Raw genomic sequence first — 20,137 nt, forward strand, 5'->3', positions numbered from 1 at the left:
TTCACAGGGAGGACTTGGAATAGTCTTCTCGCATGAATAATCCACTCACACCCCAAATCTGGACAAAACAGAGCATACAAACAGATCTTCCTCCAAAAGCCACCAGCTCCTCCGGTCCTCCCTGGACGAAGGCAAGGCCCCGCCCAGCACCAGAGTCTCTCCTGAACCACGTCCAACAGTGAGCAGCACGATGAAGCGTGGCTCAGCTCACGCAGCTCCTCTCCCTGTGTAAATGTGACCCCACAGGTCTAACTGAGGCCAGCCCACACGGGGGCTCGCTGCCTCACTGGCACAGCCAGGACCCTCGTTCCAGGAGGAAAGGGAGCCCCTATCTCAGGACCTGGATTTCTTCAAACCATGTGTGATTTTTCACTTCACCACATTTTCCGGATTTTATATAGTTGTATTTTATAACCAACTAGAGGCCCAGTGCACGGGTGGGACCGGCCAGCCAGGGGAAGGCCGCGGGCCAGGGGAAGGCCACGGGCCGCCCCCTGGTCGAACTTTTGGTGGAGGGGACAATTTGCACATTAGCCTTTTATTATATAGGATAAGTGAACATGCTGTCCATCTTATGTAATAAAAATGTGTTTGGTGCGATAAGGAATAAGCACACGGCCTTCACTCCTACGTTTTCCAAGGGAATGTTTTATGAAACTGCTCATGAAGAGTTAATGAAAGACAGAGCGAGCTGGAATAATGCTTTCAAGCAGCTTGTGGCAGTGAACATCTGATACTATTACGTTATGTCTCCGGCTGACTGGGACTTCCAAGAACCTGAAACAACTGACAGGCTGAAGAGAAACCCACATTTAGAAAATGATAGAGTCCAACACTCTCCCAGCGGCCGAAGGAAGTCACAAAACCAGTGAGGACGTGGAAGACACAAACACCATGAACCAACTTGATCTGGCTGACGTTACGGGATACTCCACCCAACTACAACGAGGGCACATTCTTTACAAGTGACAGATCCTATGCTGAGCCATAAAGCAATCAGAAAGATATCTGGAAAAAATCCAAATATTTGGAGATTAAACAGCATAATTCTAAATAACTCATCAAAGGAAAAATGACAAAGGAAATAAAAAATATTTTTAATTGAATAAATATGAAAACACTACACGTTACAAATTTTGTGTAATATGGCTACAACAATACTTAGAGGGAAATTTATAGCTTAAAATGTTTATATCAGAAATGAAAAAAGGTCCAAATTCAATAATGTAAGTTTCCCCTTTATGAAACTAAAAATAAGCAAATTAAACCCAATGTTGATAGAAGGGAATAAAATGCCTCAATAAATGAAACAGAAAATGAACATACCATAGAGAAAAATTAATAAAAATAAAGGCTTTGAAAAAAATCAATACAACCAATAAACTTCTAGCTAGAACTGATGAAGAAAAGGAGGAGGAGGAAGGGAAGAGAGGATTAAGAGAAGGAAGAGGGGAAGGGAGAGGAGGAAGAAGAGGAGGAGATGGGGAGGGAGAGAGAAAATACAAAATTTCAGTACCAGGAATGAAAGAAGTGACATTACTACAGATACTACAGACTTCTAAAGAATAATAAGAGAATATTGTAAACAACTTTATACAAATAAATTTGATTACTTAGATGAATGGGACAAATTCATTAAAAGATAGAAATTATCGAAAGACTCAAGAAGAAACAGAGAATCTGAAGAGCCCTATAGCTATTGAATAAGTTTTTGCCCTGGCTGGATTTGCTCAGTGGGTAGAACGTTGGCCTGCGGACTGAAGGGTCCTGGGTTCGATTCCAGCCAAGGGCACATGCTCTGGTTGCGGGCTCGATCCCCGGTGGGGGGCGTGCAGGAGGCAGCCAATCGATGATTCTCTCTCATCATTGATGTTTTTCTCTCTCTCCCTCTCCCTTCCTCTATGAAGTCAATAAAAGAAATATATTTTAAATAAATAAATTTTGCAATTAAAAGTCCTACCATACAGAAAACTCTTAGCACAGAAGGCTTCACTGGTGAATGCCACCAAATAAATACTCAAAGAAGAAATATCATTTCAACACAAACATTTTTAGAAAATAGGGGAAAAAGGATACTCGCCAACTTATTTCGTATTTATCACTCTGATACTGAAACGAGACAAGGACATCACAGGAAGACTATGAACTAATATTTCTCATGAATTTAAATGAAAAATCTTTAATAATAGCAAACTGAATCTTGTAAAATATCTTTTAAATGGCAATACATCATGAGCAAGTGGGGTTTATCCCAGAAATAGAAGGTGGTGTAACATTCAAATTTCAACCAAAGTAAGTCATTATACAGGGGGGAGAGAGGCTAAAGTAGGTTTACAGTTGAGTACTAGAAACAGTTGATCCTTGCATTGTTATTTAATCATTATTATGTTATTTTCCATATAAACAACTGTAAACCTACCTTTGTCCCACTCTGTATTAAAAAAAAACAATGGGGGAAAACATGTAAACGTCTCAGCAGATACAGGAACAACATTACCCAATGAGACACCTGTTCATGGCCATAACTCTCAGCAGAGAGGGGTCAGGAGGGAAGTCCCTCGACCTGATCAAGGGCAGCTACCAGCAAACCTACAGCTAGCACCGTCCTTAATGGTGAGACTGAAGCCTTTCCCCCAAGATCAAAAACAGGACTCGCACCATTTCTACTCACAACAGTACTAGAGGCTGTGATCAATGCAGTTAGGACAAACAAATAAATACATAAATAAATGGAAGGTAGGTAGATTGGAAAGTAAGAAATAGCTGTCATTATTTGCAGATAATGTGCTTACGTACACAGAAACTCTATATTTCTATATATTGGCATCAAATAATAGGAAATTGAAATAACATCAAAAACCATGACATACTTAGGGATAAACTTTACAAAATATGTATAAGACTTATACACTAAAAACTACAAAACACTGTTTAGAGAAATTTAAAACAACTGAAATAAAATTGAGAAATATATCATAAGACTCAATATTGTCAAGATGTCAATTCTTCCCAAATTGATTTATAAAGTCAATGAAACACCAATCAAAATTATAAGTGTCTTTGTAAAAATTAACAAGCTGATTCTAAAACTTATGTGGCAATGTAAAGGACCTAAGCTAGTCAAAATAATGTGGGGAGGGAAGGGGGAAGAATATTGAAGATTTCAGAGTAATTGATTTAAAAAATTATTATAAAGCTACAGTTATCAACAGAGTAAGGTCCCGGTGAAAGAACAGACACAGATCAGTAGAAAAGTCTAGAAAAGACCTTGACAAATACGATCAATTGATTTTCAACAAGCTGCCATGGTAATTCAGTGCGGAAAATGATAGTATTTTTAATAAATGTTAGAATAATTAGGTACTATTATGGAGAAAAACGAACCTTACCCTTCGCCTTATACTTACATAAAAATCAACTTGAAGTGAGTCACAGACCGAAGTATGTAAATAAAACTACAAAGCCACCGGAAGAAAACGGAAGAGAAAATATCTGCAGTCTGAGGCTAGCCGAAGGTCTTTTAGATAAGACACGAAAAACCATGAACCATAAAAGAAAAACTTAAGAAATTTATCAAAATTTGAAACTTCTGCCCTTTAAAAAGCACCATTACAAAAAAAAAAAAAGGCAAGCCACAGACTGGGTAAAAATATTTGCAAATCATGTATCTGACAAAGGACTTGTTAAAAGAATAAAAATCTCATAAAAACAACCCAATAAGAAAATGGGCCAGAGATCTGTTCACAAAAGACATACACAAGAAGGTACACGCCAATACACATAAGAAGTGATGCCCAATGGCATGAGCTTTCAGGAAAATGCAAATTAAAGCCACTGTCGGACACTGTTCCACACCAAGTGGAAACGTTAAAGTAAAAAGTGATAACAATGCCAAGTGTCGGCACGGATGAGGAACAACTGAAGCGCTCACAGCCGCTCACACACCCTAGTGAGAATGCAAAATGCACAACCGCTCACACACCGCTCACAACCGCTCACAACCACTCACACACCACTGGTGAGAATGCAAAGTGCACAGCCGCTCACACACCGCTCACAACCGCTCACAACCACTCACACACCGCTGGTGAGAATGCAAAGTGCACAGCCGCTCACACACCGCTCACAACCGCTCACAACCGCTCACACACCGCTGGTGAGAATGCAAAGTGCACAGCCGCTCACACACCGCTCACAACCGCTCACAACCACTCACACACCGCTGGTGAGAATGCAAAGTGCACAGCCGCTCACACACCGCTCACACACCGCTGGTGAGAATGCAAAGTGCACAGCCGCTCACACACCGCTCACACACCGCTGGTGAGAATGCAAAGTGCACAGCCGCTCACACACCGCTCACACACCGCTGGTGAGAATGCAAAGTGCACAGCCGCTCACACACCGCTCACAACCGCTCACACACCGCTCACACACCGCTGGTGAGAATGCAAAGTGCACAGCCGCTCACACACCGCTCACACACCGCTGGTGAGAATGCAAAGTGCACAGCCGCTCACACACCGCTCACACACCGCTGGTGAGAATGCAAAGTGCACAGCCGCTCACACACCGCTCACACACCGCTGGTGAGAATGCAAAGTGCACAGCCGCTCACACACCGCTCATAACCGCTCACACACCGCTCACACACCGCTCATAACCGCTCACACACCGCTCACACACCGCTCATAACCGCTCACACACCGCTCACACACCGCTCATAACCGCTCACACACCGCTCACACACCGCTCACACACCACTGGTGAGAATGCAAAGTGCACAGCCGCTCACACACCGCTCATAACCGCTCACACACCGCTCACACACCGCTCATAACCGCTCACACACCGCTCACACACCGCTCATAACCGCTCACACACCGCTCACACACCACTGGTGAGAATGCAAAGTGCACAGCCGCTCACACACCGCTCACAACCGCTCACACACCACTGGTGAGAATGCAAAGTGCACAGCCGCTCACACACCGCTCATAACCGCTCACACACCGCTCACACACCGCTCACACACCACTGGTGAGAATGCAAAGTGCACAGCCGCTCACACACCGCTCACAACCGCTCACACACCGCTGGTGAGAATTCAAAGTGCACAACCGCTCACACACTGCTCACAACCGCTCACACACCGCTGGTGAGAATGCAAAGTGCACAGCCGCTCACACACCGCTCATAACCGCTCACACACCGCTGGTGAGAATGCAAAGTGCACAGCCGCTCACACACCGCTCACAACCGCTCACACACCGCTCACACACCGCTCACACACCGCTCACACACCGCTGGTGAGAATGCAAAGTGCACAGCCGCTCACACACCGCTCACAACCGCTCACAACCGCTCACACACCGCTGGTGAGAATGCAAAGTGCACAGCCGCTTTGGAAACAGTCTGATAGGGTTGAGCACGCACTTATATGACACAGAAATTCCACTCCTAAAATTTAACCAACAGAAATCAAGCGTATTTCCACATAAAGACCTGGAAATAAATGATCACTGCACTTTGTTTGTTTTTTTCACAAAAGTCTGGAACTGGAAAGAGCCTAAATGTCCATCAACAGGTGAATGGATAAATAAGGAAATACTACTCAGTGATGAAAAAGAACAAACTACTGATTCACCAACAAAACGAATAAATGTCAATATCGTGCCGAGAAAAGAAGCTGAGATAAAAGTCACAGTTAAAACGTGGTGATATGCAGAACAATATCTACTTGAATTTGGTGCTCCCCACCCCCCGACTCAACAACCGAAACCAGATCAGGCGATGTTATGACAACCTGGTGGTCCACTTTGCATAGGTAATAAGATCAAAGCTGAACTCTATCGTGTCCCCAACTATTCTCTATTTGTGTATCTCTCATACTCCCCCAAAACACTTACACTGCTCTTCTTCACTGTCATGATCATGATAAAGTCCCGTAACGGACTGTAGGTCCTACACGGTCCAGCCCCCACCTGCCCCAGCCACAGCGGTCTCCCGCTGTCACCTGTACCTTGGAGACCAGCTGCAGCCTCGGGGCGTTCCCACCGCTGTCTCCCGACCTGGGGCCGGCTCTGCCGCACATCCCCACGGCTCAGCCGCCCGTCTCCTGTCTGGCCAATGAAACCCTCACCGAGGCCTGTCCCGGCCACCTTAGTTAAGATGGCAACCCTCCCCACCCAGGCGGCCTCCTCCCCGCTCCCTCTGCAGCGCACCGTCCACGCTCTAACAGAGGGCACCCCTGACTTATTTGTTCCTGTCCGTCTGCCCGGCACGCAGAAGGTGAGCTCCATGAAGGCGAGGCTCTCCCCCTGCTGCTCACTGCTGGACCTCCGTGCCCAGGGGGTGCCGGCCCGGCACACAGCGCTCAGCTGACGTGTGCTGAGTGGGTCTGCTTGACGGCCTGTTGATTCAAGGACCTGGTCTGCTTCACCGTGACTGCCCGGAGCGAGTGCACGCTAAGCGCGAGGTGCCGGCTGCACGTCCAAGGGGCCCCCTCCTCACCTGTAACTGCTGCTGCAGGTGGGTGATTTCGGCGATTCGCAGCTCCCTGGACTTGTTTGTGCTCTCAATTTCTTGCCTTTGGGTGGCCAGTCGACATCTGATATCTTGAAGTTTTCCTTCAAGCTGATGCTTTTTATCATTCTTTAACAGATGAAAAATAGTAAAAATTATTACCATTTTAATTGTTTGATGTTAATATAGTCCCAAAGCATAATCCAACTGCACTCACCAGAGCTTCTAATTCAAATTCCAAAGTCTTCTTCTTGGCTTTCAGTACAACTATGTCTTCTTGTTCTTTGTTTCTTTGGTTTAATAGTTCCTGTCTTCGATTTCGCTCCCATTCAAGTTGTCGCTGCCTTTCAAGTTCTCGTTTTGCAGCCTGGGACACACAGAAACAGATGATTTGTTAACTGTTCAGTTCTTACACTATACAATGTCTCTTAATAGATGATAACAGAAGATAAGTCTTTTCCTTTAGGGATGAAATAGTATTAAACATTTTGAGAAATTCCATTACAAAATAGGAAAATAAAACTTAGATCAGCGGTTCTCAACCTGTGGGTCACAACCCCTTTGGGGGTCGAATGACCCTTTCACAGGGGTCGCCTAAGACCATCGGAAAACACATATATAATTACATATTGTGTTTGTGATTAATCACTATGCTTTAATGATGTTCAATTTGTAACAATGAAATTGGGGGTCACCACAACATGAGGAACTGTATTAAAGGGTCGCAGCATTAGGAAGGTTGAGAACCACTGACTTAGATAAATACAGTGGTTAAAAAATCTGCACTGAATCACCACCCTTTCCACCAAACAAACCTTCATGTCCCTACACTGCATATGAATGCAGGGGAAAAGTCTGAGAAATACTTAACCGATATCAGTGGCTTGTTATGAAACTGTCTTATCAAAAACTTGTACATGAATTCGCGTAGCAAAATTACTCATAGTGGCCAAAAAGTAGAAGTAACCCAATATCCATCAACTGATGAATGGCTACGTAACAAGTGGTACATTCATGTAAAGGATACTATTACTCAGCCACAGAAAACGGTATAGCACTGACTCATGCTAGAATCTGGATGAACCTGAAAACAGCATGTAGTGAGAGCAGACACCGAAGGCCACACACTGTACGACCCGGTCCATGAAATGGCCAGAGACTGACATGGACAGAAGGCACATCAGTGGGGTTTAAGGGATGGAGGGGGAGGGGAGAGGAACTGCTTAATGGGCAAGGAGTTTCCTAGGGGGGTGGGATGTCTGGAATTAGATCTGATGACGGTTTCACAGTTTCTGAATGTGCTGGAACCGCAGGGCTGTAGAAAGCAAGCCCGTGACGCGTCCCAGGGGCGGTGCAGGGCTCACCTCCCGCCGCTCGATCTCCTTCCGCCGCTCCTCCTCGCGCTGCCGCTCCAGCTCCCGCTGCTTCTCCCGCTGCTGCTCCAGCTCCAGCTGCCGCCGGCGCTCCTGCTCCGCGCGCTCGCGCTCCTTGCGCTCCTGCTCCGCGCGCTCCAGCTGCGCCAGGCGCTCCTGCTCCTTCCGCTGCTGCTCCAGCAGCGCCTGCCTGCGCTTCTCCAGCTCCAGGTTGCCGCGCTCGAAGTTCTCACGCTTCTTATCTTCAAATGTCACTTTGAAACGAGAAACAAACAGCTATGAAAAGTCATACTCAACATGCCCTGGTGGAAGGAAGAACCGAGGCACCCCTGAACCTGTGGCACGAACGCACACCAGGCCCTGCGCTCCCTCCTGCCTGTGCCCTGTGTGCAAGCAGCGACAATGCCTTCCCTTCGTTGCCCGCACACTCCCCCTCACGATGAGTGCCATGCCACATCATGGCGTTCAGAACGCCATCTCCAAAGACTCTTCCTATGGCAAGTCTGCGCCGTCTACAGCAACCCCCTCTCCTGTGGTGACTCTATCCGCCTCCTTCTCCATGACCTGGACTCGGCAGCTGACCCCATGCACTGCCCTGACGACTCTTTACATGGACGTCTAACCCTCAGTCACACATCACCTTCTAGAGGCACGGACCACGCATTCTTAACATTTAGACTCTTCACTGTGCTCAGCACACTCGCACGAAGAACATTTCCACTGCGTGGCTTATCAGTGAACAAACTAATTTAAAGAGGAAACAGAAAACTAGAGTCCTGAGCATGTCGGTTAACCACCAAGCACTTTAAATGCAACAAGACAACATTGATGAAGTATTAAGCACACAAGCTCCCTAATACATTTCACTTACTTCTTAGTATCGCTATCATCACCATTAATCATTCACAGCTGCCTTAGAATCCTATACAATAAAAGTCTAATATGTAAATCGACCGAACAGCAAACGACCACTCACTATGACATGCACTGACCACCAGGGGGCAGACGCTCAATGTAGGAGCTGCCACCTGGTGGTCAGTGTGCTCCCACAGGGGGAGCACCACTCAGCCGAAAGCCAGGCTCACCGCTGGCAAGCGCAGTGGCGGTGGTGGGAGCCTCTCCCGCCTCTGCAGCAGTCGGACATCCCCCAAAGGGTCCTGGACTGCAAGAGGGCGCAGGCCAGGCTGAGGGACCCAACCCCCCACCACCACATTCAAGTGCACAAATTTCATGCACCAGGCCTTTAGTATTTTAATATTGTGATGGGGTTATCCTTGTAAATGAGGATTATTTACATGTTACATTTAAAATAGCTTCTTGTTATTATGGCGTTTCCAATTCTCCCAAACAACATGAGAAAGTAACAGTAGCGATTTTAATTCCTATTTCTGGTGGTATGAAGCAATCTCCTTAAAGACTTATTAACTTGAATGCTATATAAATAACATTTATAAGTTTTTTGTTTAATCCGATGTCCGTGTAAAAGCTGGAACAAGGGTGCGTTTGCAGAGTACACAACGTTCTCATCTCTAGGCATATATGCAAATCCAAATTAACGTGCGTCCTTTCTAAGGGCGGCTAAAGGGACACAGCTGAATGTCATCAGGCTTAATTCTGCCTCTATCTCTGCCTCGGAGATGGAAACCTCTGAGGTGATAGAACTCGAATGCAAGTTACCAGGCAGCTTCTTTTCTAGCTGCTGCTCGTCTTCTAACACGGGCTCTTCGGGCAGCCTCTGGTCCGCCGAGGCCGAGCTCAGGGCAGACACGCCGCTGCCAGAGCGAACTCGCCTGCGATCGTGGAAAAGAAGAAAAAAGAAAAGTGACGTCAAGCTGTCCAGGTGGGATTGAGCAAACGGTGAAAAGCTTTTTAAAAGATTCGGCTCTATACCACAGTATTGTGAGAGAAAAAAGAGTTGATCCTCACTATTTGCAAAGTTTATAGAAATAAGTATTTGAAGTCATCAGGCTCAGTGCCAAGCGTGTTCAGATGTTCAGAACCACCACCAGAATTAGGGCCACCCCAAAGAAATGAATCCGTGAGCAATCCCAGGCGGCCAGAACAGGCCAGGACACAGGAGGGGTTCGCGCCACCGCCATCACCCTCACCTCTATGGGAGTTTATGCCGCCTGGACCCGCTCACTGGGAGCATCTCGTTCCCTTTACATAACGTCTGTCCGTCTTACTGCTTCATAAACATGGAACGCCTGCACTTTGAAGCCCTTAAGCACGTGGGTGACTGATGGGTTCCACTGGACTCATTAACCTGCTCTCAGTTCGAGCCGCCTCTGAGCACCCCCCGCCACCTCCCAGGGCCTCGGACACTGCCGCCCGGCGGTCTGCTCAGCCTGCCCGTCCCGGCACCAGCTGACAGTGACGGCTCCCTCTCTCTTGCTCTTACGGACACCTTTCCTGCAGCCTTTCCTCATGTTTGAGGAATTAGAACAGAAACTCCTCTTTCTCTCCCTGTGCTGTCGGGTCTCCATTTGTTTCCCGGCCTGCCTGGGAGGGAGTGGGTGCCGTGCAGGTGGAGGATGCTGGTGGCTGAGGTTCTCCCACTGGACTCGGTCCCCTCTCCGCACGCCCCTGGGCTGGGCTGCGGCCGGAAACGCTCCAGTTCCCTTCCTGACTATCACGTCTCCAGCGCCAGCGCCCCCTTCCCTCCCCGCCGGCAGGAGTCAAGGCAGGCTCCTCGCTTTGCTGGCCACGGACAGGCACGGCTTCACGCTGCTGAGACTTCCGCGAGCTTCAAGGATACAGGTCGGTAGAATCCTGCCTTTCGGCGTTTTACTAACACGGGCAGACCTCGCTTTACCGCGTTCCACAGAGACTGCGTTTTTTACAAACTGAAGAAGGAAAGACCCTCCACCAGCAAAAAAAGATTTCGCCTTCAGTGTCCCCGAAGCCTGTACGTGAGCCCAGGCGAGCACAGAGCTGGACAGGGCTCTCCTGAGCTCGAGGATGACTGATCTACTTGCCAGGAATAACAATGACTAGGTCAGAGCCACGTCTGACAGCTGCATGCGGGGCACACGGGCTCCCCGAGGTGCTCCTTACCGAAAGGAAGGCGGGATGTACTCCGCGGGCAGCACGGGCGGCAGCGGCTGGCCGGCCATGGCCACGTCGATGAGGTGCATGGCCAGGATGAACTCCTCCGCCGTGAGCTTCCCGTCTTGGTCAATGTCAGAGAGGTTCCTATTCAACAAGAAGCTCGCTGTGATCTGGTTTCACGGAGACGCACGCTCGTTACTGCTCATGCGTCATCTAAATGTTCTATTTTCTTATTTTGACTCCAGGCCAATGAAGTCTCTCTGTGCCTCAGTTTATAAAAACAGCACCTATTTCATACTGCTGTGGCAACAATGAAATGAGACAATCCATAGCGTTGACAGGGTGGTTAGCATCCAACAATGTTACCTACGATATAATTATACTCTTCTCTATCCTGCAAGCCCATTTAAAACGTGTCATACTTACATTCCACGTGTACTTAGCACTATGCTCAGCAAACTAGCAGGCCAGGCAGGAACTATGTCAGCTTTGGACACAGTCTCTGTCACTGAACTCTGTGTAGCAGGAAAGCAGCACAAATGACACAGAAACAAATGGCGGGGTCGTTACCATAAAACTCCTTTTGCACAAGCAGGTGCAAGCCCCCGGGCTCAGGGGCCACCCCGACCTAGGCCTCGCGGGATCGCTATGGCCTCCAGCCACAGCTGAGGCGTTTTCTGCTCTTCAATCCGAGGACTCGATCCCCACAGCTCTTCATCACCAACCTGCCCTCGTAGCTGATCCGCGTGAACAGATTTTCCTAGCAAGTCCGAGACTGTGCAGCATGTCGACAGGGCAGAGGCCACCCTGGGAGCTGGCCTGGCTGAGGCCTTAAACCAAGAAACTCCTCTTAAATCTGACCTTTCCTCAGCGAGAACACCATCTGATTAACTTAACACATGGCGGACCAGTAGTTTTACTGCTAGCTTTACCCAGTGGCCAGGTCAGTTTCTATTGAACGAGTACAAAAAACGTTTTACAAAAATGTTAAAGGCACGTGTTAAAATTAAATACCCATTGCATTTTGAAGTTATTTATTACATGTTCTTACAAGCTAATATCTTTTTAAAATATGATACTTTGTAAAACACTGTGTAATATGAAGCGAGAAGTCTCGTGATCCGTCCGCAATGTGTTAAGAATTACTATTAAAATTAGGTGGGATAACTGGTATTATAGTCACATTAAAAAAAATCCGTCTCTTTTGGAGACACAAGCTGAATTATTAGCAGGTGAAAATGATATCATAACAGAGTTGGCATAAATAATCGGAAAGAGGAGGGAGAACCAGGCTGGCCACAAGTGGAAAATATTTAAGTGGGGTTATGAGTTCTTGAGAGCTCATTATATTACTCTCTCTGCTTTTGCATTTTCCAAAATCAAAATGGGAACATGTAAGACAGGTAATCATTACAAGTCATTGAAAAAGTAAGCATATTCCATGCCCCCTATAAATAATGGTATTAATCGGAAGACTGGTGAAGCCATTGATGTAAGAAATCAAGGACCTCTTTATATAGGGTGTCCCAAAATTCACGCAAGATTTGAATTTTGCGTGAGCATTAACAACAACAACAAAAAATAAAAGCCTCATTTTACTTGGTTTATTGAATCAGATTCTAATATCTGCTGCCCTTTGATTTCAATCCCTTCCATTTGATAAGCATGACCAAGTACCAATGATGGCCCAGGAGCAGGGACAATGAAGACCAATGAAGACCACGGCTTTGCGTATGTGCCAGCAAAGCCGTGGAGGCCATTTACCCGATATGCTATTCCATACATAACCCTAGACTGTATACTTTATGAATCAATAAAAAAATTACAATTTTTAATTATAAACCTGTGTTTTCTATCAAAATTACTTCTTGCGTGAATTTTGGGACACCCTATACAAACCAGGGCCGTCCGTTCCTCCCTTACCAGATAGAGGCCAGCTGCGCCTGCGGCAGACTTGACTGCATGAGAATCGTTCTTGCCTGGGGACCTAAGCAAAAGCCAGAAGAAAGTGTCACGTGAACCAGCAAATCGCCCCTGTCCACGCCCTGGCCACATAACCCCACACAGCCACCGCTTCAAGCATCGACTCTCATTCCAGGGGCTTTTCAAAAGGAAACTGAACCCCAATGGAAACGGGGAAACCGCAGCACACAACCCACGCCTGTGACACGGATGATGAAGGAAGGGTGAGTGGAAAAATCAGCTTCGAACTAGAAGCCGCCCCTCGGTCCGGAGTATCATCTCCCTCAGAGAGAGGCTCCATTGCCAAGGCTGAAGGCGTTCTGTCTAAAGCCAGCGGCAAATCCACACCTGCTGTCCCCCCACGACGACCATCAGACCAGCCAGGGAAGGGCAGAGAGTGACAGGGGAAGGGACCTCACCGAGAGCCATTTCAGTACAGCTGTAACCAGAAACAGCGACGTGCTCACAGTTGCACAATATCTTGGCTAACAGCACACAGTCAAAAAGAATTCCTGGAATTTCAACTCTCCTCTCAAAATCAGCTCCCATTCTGGAATTCTTGTAAATGTCCTCCCTCCTGGAACTAAACGAGCCCTCGGTGTCCCAGGCTGCAGGGGAGCGGAGTGTCCCCCTCACCGGCACCAGGAGGGACGGGCATCTCCCTCCCGCACAGCGCTGTCCCGAGGGGCCAGGTCCCAGGATGGCCACCGGGAGAGGAGAGCGGCGGAAACCACGGCGAACATTCAGCTCTTTCACTTTTCAGAGAACACCGCACGAGGAAACACGAGTGGGCCTTTCCACAGGGACTGCCGAGGGTGAAGGGTGGCCGAGCACCACAGGTTCCCACAAAGGAGGCCCCAAGAACGCCAGCAAAAGCACTGTGACTGAGGACTCTGGTCTGCTTAGTCCGGGATGTGCTAAGGGTTAGCATCCTCCCTAACCCTAACCCTAACCATAACCCTAACCCTAACCCTAATGCTAATTAACCCTAACCCTAACCCTAACGCAAACCCTTACTCTAATGGTAACCATAACCCTAACCCTAATGCCAACACTAACCCTAACCCTAACGCTAACCCTGACCCTAACGCTAACCCTAACCCTAACCAAAATGCTACCCCTAACCCTAACCCTAACGCCAACCCTAACACTAACCCTAACCCTAACACTAACTCTAATGCTAACCCTAACCCTAACCCGAAACCTAACCCTAACGCTAACCCTAACCCTAACCCAAAAACCCAACCCTAACCCTAATGCTAACCCTAACGCAACCCTAACCCTAACCCTAACCCTAACCCTAACCCTAACCCTAACCCTAACCCGTTCCACATTTCCAAGTCGATGACCCATCGCACAAGGAGCCATAGCAGGAGCTTGGCCCAGGGCCAGCACATCGAGCACACAGAAAGCATAAATAAAGGGCAGTCACCTCACTGTCAATAGTCTGCCTTGCACATAAGAGCACACATGAATGGCTTTGCACATGTGCACATGGAGGCAGCTCAATGAGTTCCAGACTGGCAATGGCCTAGCAAACAGCACCAGGGAGCAGCACCCCAAAAGCCCCTGGAGCTCCCTTCAATCGCCCCTCCCACCAAGTGCAGCCGATTCCTAACGGCAAAGTGCGCCAACGCTATCTGGCTGATTTTGCTCATCGTGTTATCATTGTATGCTGCTGTAGAACATAATCCTAACCGCTCTGTAGTATATCACAGTTTGGAGCTATTATGAATAGTAAACATTCTAATTTGGGTCAACATACGTATACATTCCTGCTGTGTGCACAATGGAAACACCTACGAATAAAACACAATCCATTGAATTAATGTGAAAGGCTCTGTGACGTATTGGAATGAAAAAGTTCACTGTTCCTTTTATTTCATCCCTAACGCTGTATTTAGAATTGGTGACATGAAAGTTGAATTTCTACTCAAAGTAGCATCTGAATATGTTTTAATCAACTCATGGCAGACACCAACAGTGCTGTGAGGAGAGGTCTCAGACTCCCGGCAGCGAAGTCCTGGGGCGGAATGGAGCACCGGGACCGAGCACGCCACGCCAAGCAGCTGACAGCGCCCCTGCCCAGCTCTCCCCAGTGCCGGGCACGGCGGGCTCCTCACGCTGCATGTAACAGCCGTGTGCAGAGGGAGGCACAGAGGACGCGTGTAACGGCCGTGTGCAGAGGAGGCACAGAGGACAGGTGTAACGGCCGTGTGCAGAGGAGGCACAGAGGACGCGTGTAACGGCCGTGTGCAGAGGAGGCACAGAGGACGCGTGTAACGGCTGTGTGCAGAGGAGGCACAGAGGACGCGTGTAACGGCCGTGTGCAGAGGGAGGCACAGAGGACGTGTGTAATGGCTGTGTGCAGAGGGAGGCACAGAGGACGCGTGTAACGGCCGTGTGCAGAGGAGGCACAGAGGGTGCGCGAGGCTGTTACAAATACATGCTTGTTTGAGGGGTGCTGAGATCTGTGGGGTGGGGGTCACGGTTGGATCAGAACCCTTCAAAGGTCTCACCAATCCTGACATTTTTAAACAAGAGTGAATTTTTCTGTTAGAAGTAAAAACTGCAATTGAGACAGAAAAAACAGACAGACAGTGCGCACCTGAAATGAAGTGCTGGGCTGCACCCCAGTGCATCCCGTCCCGGACAGCGGGCCTCCGCCTCCCTTTGCCTTTGTCAGCGGGCAGGGCCTCTGTCCCCTGTGCCCTGGAGGTCCTGTCAGAGGCCTCGCTTTCCTTTACTAAAAGCCGCTCTTCTCCACGACGCCCGAGCAACCCTCAGGAAGGACGCTAGACCAGCGGTTCTCAACCTGTGGGTCGCGACCCCTTTGGGGGTCCAACAACCCTTTCACAGGGGTCGCCTAAGATCATCCTGCATATCAGATATTTACATGACGATTCATAACAGTAGCAACATGACAGTTATGAAGTAGCAACGAAAATAATGTTATGGTTGGGTCACCACATGAGGAGCTGTATTTAAAGGGCCGGAAGGTTGGGAACCACTGGTCTAGACGCTCTCCCAAACCCTCCTCCGGAGACCAGGTAACCGCACTCTGGCCTCTTACCCTGGAAGTCAGATCCAATAGGTAGAGTGGCCTCCACCTCACTGGTGGCAGAGCTGGGTGCTCCCCCCACCCCCCGGCAGTCACCTCCCCCTCTCACGGCCTTAAGCCTGTGCGTGGACAGCACCCAGTTCACCTACAGAGCCCACTCGGGACCTGGCATGGGTGTTCCCAGCAGGGTTTCTCTGCCAGGGCCACTGTGCACGCCAGCGAGGCAGCCGGGAGGAGGGTCCGGTCTCCTTCCATTGACCAAGAGCAATGGGCAGACGCCTGAGGCACTGAGGGCACAGGAACCACGGCTGCATCAGCGGGGGGGAGGGGGGGATCAGGGTAAGAACCCCAGTGAAAGCCTGGTTCCCAAAGAGCAAGTGGGGAAAGGCTTGGGGACTCTCTCTGGCCCAACGGCAGAGACAGCGTGCCTCCCGACCAAGGCCGCGCTCACCGCCCACTCCCCGGCAGTACCTGTGAGGTGCCCGCTCATGGTCTTGTCGTGGCTGTTGAACAGCTGGCGGTACTTGAGCCTGGACGACTGGGGCACCGCCCACTCGGCCAGCGGCGGGGCGCTGCGGGAGGGAGAGAGGGAGGCGTGAGCAGCAGCACCGCGCAGGAGCGTCCGTCAACCGAGCCGTCTCCAGAAAACCGGCTTGCCCTCTGCTCACTTCTGAACCACAACGTCTGAATGTTCTGTAACGAGTCTGTCCACCTTTTAAGGCCGTGAGCGTCTCTTTCATAAGAGATACAAATAAGCGTATGATTTTTCCAGAATCAAGGGTAAGCGCAACACGGCTTTTATACACGATTTAATCATCTCAAGGGCCTACAAAGGTACAGACCCTCGGAACTGAGATGATCCGACAATGTCCAGGCTTTCATGCTTCTGGAGCGTTCTCTCCTGGTTTAAACAGCAGTGCTGATCGCCGACAAGCCCCTCCCTGTACAGGTACTAATTCTCCAGAAGTCTAACCTTCTACGCACCAACACACAGGATGTATTTCTTAATGCAGGGAGTCATTCTATTCCGGGAAGTTTCCATCCCCACAAATGGAGGCCTTCCCAGAAAGGAGCACAGGCGCAGGGCCCTGGCACCCGTGGTGGCGGGGGGCCCGCCCGGAGTACAGCTCGGCCTTGGCCGCGGGGCCCACAGCGTCACACTGGCCCCGGGGCTGTGAAGAGCCAATAACTTACACACAATGACAGTTCCAGGGCTGGCGACGCCTAGGGCCCTTTGCCATTTCCTTTCATTGCCGCGAAAATACCTATTCCTCACATGCAAAAGCGAACTGTAACCATCAGCCGAACCTGCGAGCTTCCTGCAGAGACGGGACCTGGGCACTCACACCTAGTACAGCGCTTCACACGCACAGGAACTGGCCCGGGCACTGGGAGCACCGGCACAAGCTCACCTTTTCCCTTTTTATGAATGACCCTGAACAAAAGCACTTACCAGCGCCTCGCCTGCTGGGCGTACTTCTGCAACAGCTCCCTCATTTTCAACTAACGCCTAGCTGCTGACTCCCGCTCCTGGCTATCTGGCAGAGGCTGGTTATCTGCCCCTGCACCCCGGGCTCGGGTGCTGTGCACAGAAGTGGCCCCAGATTATACTTATCAAGGCAGAGTTTCCTGCCAACTTCCTGAGAACGTAAACAGACTAAACATTCATCAACAGGTGACAAAAAGCTAGAGGCCACATTACAGGAATTTGCTAGAAGTTTAAATTACTGAAAAGATGACTACCTAAAAAAACAGTATCTTCATAGCACCAATGTTTGCTGAACACTGGTATTTATTCATTCTAATGTCATAAATCAACGTCAGGACAGACTGACCATCCAGCGGAGAGCAGAGGCAGCCGAGCCTCCGGCGTGGCGCTGGAGGGAGATGTGGAGTTCAGGGTGCGAGCACCCGAGTGTCCACCTCAGCTGTGCCCTGGTCAGCTGTGGCCCTGGGTGAGAGCGGCCTCTCTGGGTCCATCTCCTCGGGCACAATTCTGAGGCAATATTCCTGCCCAGGCGGAGGCGGGTGGGTGGGGCTAACGAGGTGTCTGCTAAGCAGATGCTCAGCAAAGTTCCGAGTCTTAGTGTAGAAGCTCAATGAAGTGGAACACAGAGACCTGTCACCACAGTAACCGGAGTGTGTGTGTTTTCCTTTAGTAACTGAAGTTTTGGGAGCAAACTTCCACAGGTAAGAACATGCCTTAACATCAGCAAGAGCTCGGTCCAACCCCGAGCGCGGGCACTGAAGGGCGATGCTAGTTTGAGCAAGTCTCTTAGTGTCTCTGAGCTTCTTCCTCATCTTAACACGGGGACAGGAAGAGTCACTTTATGGGGAGAAACAGCATTAAATGAGGGAATGGACATAAAGCACTGGGCACAGTGCTTTTCAGCTTACAGATTTTCTTTAAATCATTTTTTAAAAGGTGATGCATTTGAATTATATCCAACACACTTTTAAAGTGGAAACACCTTGATTCACTTAGGGGAGATTTCTAAAGAGGACTGAGACAGAAAAGATGGATCGTCTTCACTGCATTCCCTTGTCCTTCCAGAGGTTCTGAGATGGCTTACCAGCCGAGCTAAATTTTCAAGCTTACTGCAGCCACACGCGGGGAGAAGTAACAGTAAAAGAAAATTAAAGTATGAAAGATGACATGAAACCAAGATTGGCCAAAATATAAGCAATGAAATCATGCAAGCTTTGCCAAAATTGAGGCACATACTTGGTGGACAGCACCTGTCCATTAATCTGAATAATCCATTTCATAAAAATCGACCTTAAATAGGGCTCTGTCGATTCTCAAGGACTACATAAGGTTATCTGAGCTGGAATTTAAAATAAGGCCAATTACTACTCTCACCTTCATATAAACCGTTTGTAAACTGTCATGACTAACACAAAATAGTTACCTTGCTTTCTCCCCTGACACCTCGGGTTGCATTTGATTCGACTTAAACATGTACTACTACCCATCCTCTTAAAAAACATCCTTTAAAGGAAACGCCACGTCCTTGATGCTGTAAACAAACACGTGTAAAACCAGAAGTGAGAACATATCTGCCATGCTACAAAAGAAAGGTGATAAAGAACACAGCTTGCTCGTTTTCACATTTGTGAGTTATCAGGTAATACTTGAACCAAACTGCCCGTTTAAAAACAGGCACACTTACCTAGCCACGTCGAGTGACGGCGCCTTCTGTAACTTAGTGTTTAGCTGGGACCCTGGACCAGACCTACTAAAAGAAGAACTCTTTGGCAATGTGGCTGCTGTAAAAATAAATAAATGTTGAATAATTTTAATTCCACACAGATAAGAAACTTTCCCCTGCTTACAAAAATGAAAAAGCAGAGCCATCAAGTCTGAGGCAGAAATCATTCCTCCTTCCTTCCCCATCCTGGACTCAAAATGTTATTCCCGCCTTGCTTTCCCCCCTCTTGCCAAATGTTTCTAGATTTACTTGTTCCCACTGACAGGCACCTAAGTAGTAATGTGAACACCCACAAAACTTTACTTTCATCAAACACTTGGTATCATATTTCATAAGATCTGTCAACAGTCAGAGAAGGAAGAGCTTAAATATGTGGACGGCACATTCCTCACTGCACTGAGGAGCTGAAGGGAGTCCCAAGTGGAGGAGATAGAAGTCCCAGGGCCAGGTACCGCGGGGCGCTGGGGGGGGGGGCAGTGGGAGCGGCTGATTTGCATTGCGGCTGCTGGGCCTGTCAGGGAAAGCTCTGGGCACAGTCCCTCGTCCTTGCCTAACGTCCTGCAGGCCTTGCCCGCAGCCACAGAAGAAAACGGGAGGTGCTGGAGGCACCGCATCCCTGGAACCACTGCAGGCGCTGCCTCGCGGCCAGCACGTCTGCAGCCACGGTCACATGTGACAGGTGAACTACATGTGACAAGAAAATCTTTTTAAAAAGAGGTTCAGCCCAGCCAGTGTGGCTCAGTGGTTAAGCGTGGACCTAGGAACCAGGAGGGCACAGTTTAATTCCCGGTCAGGGCACAGGCCTGGGTTGTGGGCTCAATCCCCAGTGCAGGGTGTGCAGGAGGCAGCTGATCAATGATTCTCTCTCATCATTGATGTTTCTCTCTCTCGCTTCCTCTTCTTTCCTCTCTCTGAAATCAATAAAAACATAAAAATTTTAAAAAGCTTTAAAA

At 48.7% G+C, this 20,137-nt stretch overlaps 1 protein-coding gene across 1 annotated transcript in view; it reads right to left on the reverse strand.

Annotated features, from left to right (window-relative positions):
• The window catches only part of ITSN1 (intersectin 1), a 149,053-nt gene that overhangs the window by 71,874 nt on the left and 57,042 nt on the right, over positions 1-20,137 (reverse strand). Inside the window, 8 exon segments of the mRNA XM_036347475.1 lie at positions 6,514-6,654; positions 6,743-6,892; positions 7,890-8,152; positions 9,576-9,688; positions 10,956-11,093; positions 12,873-12,936; positions 16,444-16,544; positions 19,146-19,242. Coding sequence (XP_036203368.1) covers positions 6,514-6,654; positions 6,743-6,892; positions 7,890-8,152; positions 9,576-9,688; positions 10,956-11,093; positions 12,873-12,936; positions 16,444-16,544; positions 19,146-19,242 — 1,067 coding nt within the window.

The sequence above is a fragment of the Myotis myotis genome, unplaced genomic scaffold (assembly GCF_014108235.1).
Source record: "Myotis myotis isolate mMyoMyo1 unplaced genomic scaffold, mMyoMyo1.p scaffold_m19_p_2, whole genome shotgun sequence".
Classification (NCBI taxonomy): domain Eukaryota; kingdom Metazoa; phylum Chordata; class Mammalia; order Chiroptera; family Vespertilionidae; genus Myotis; species Myotis myotis.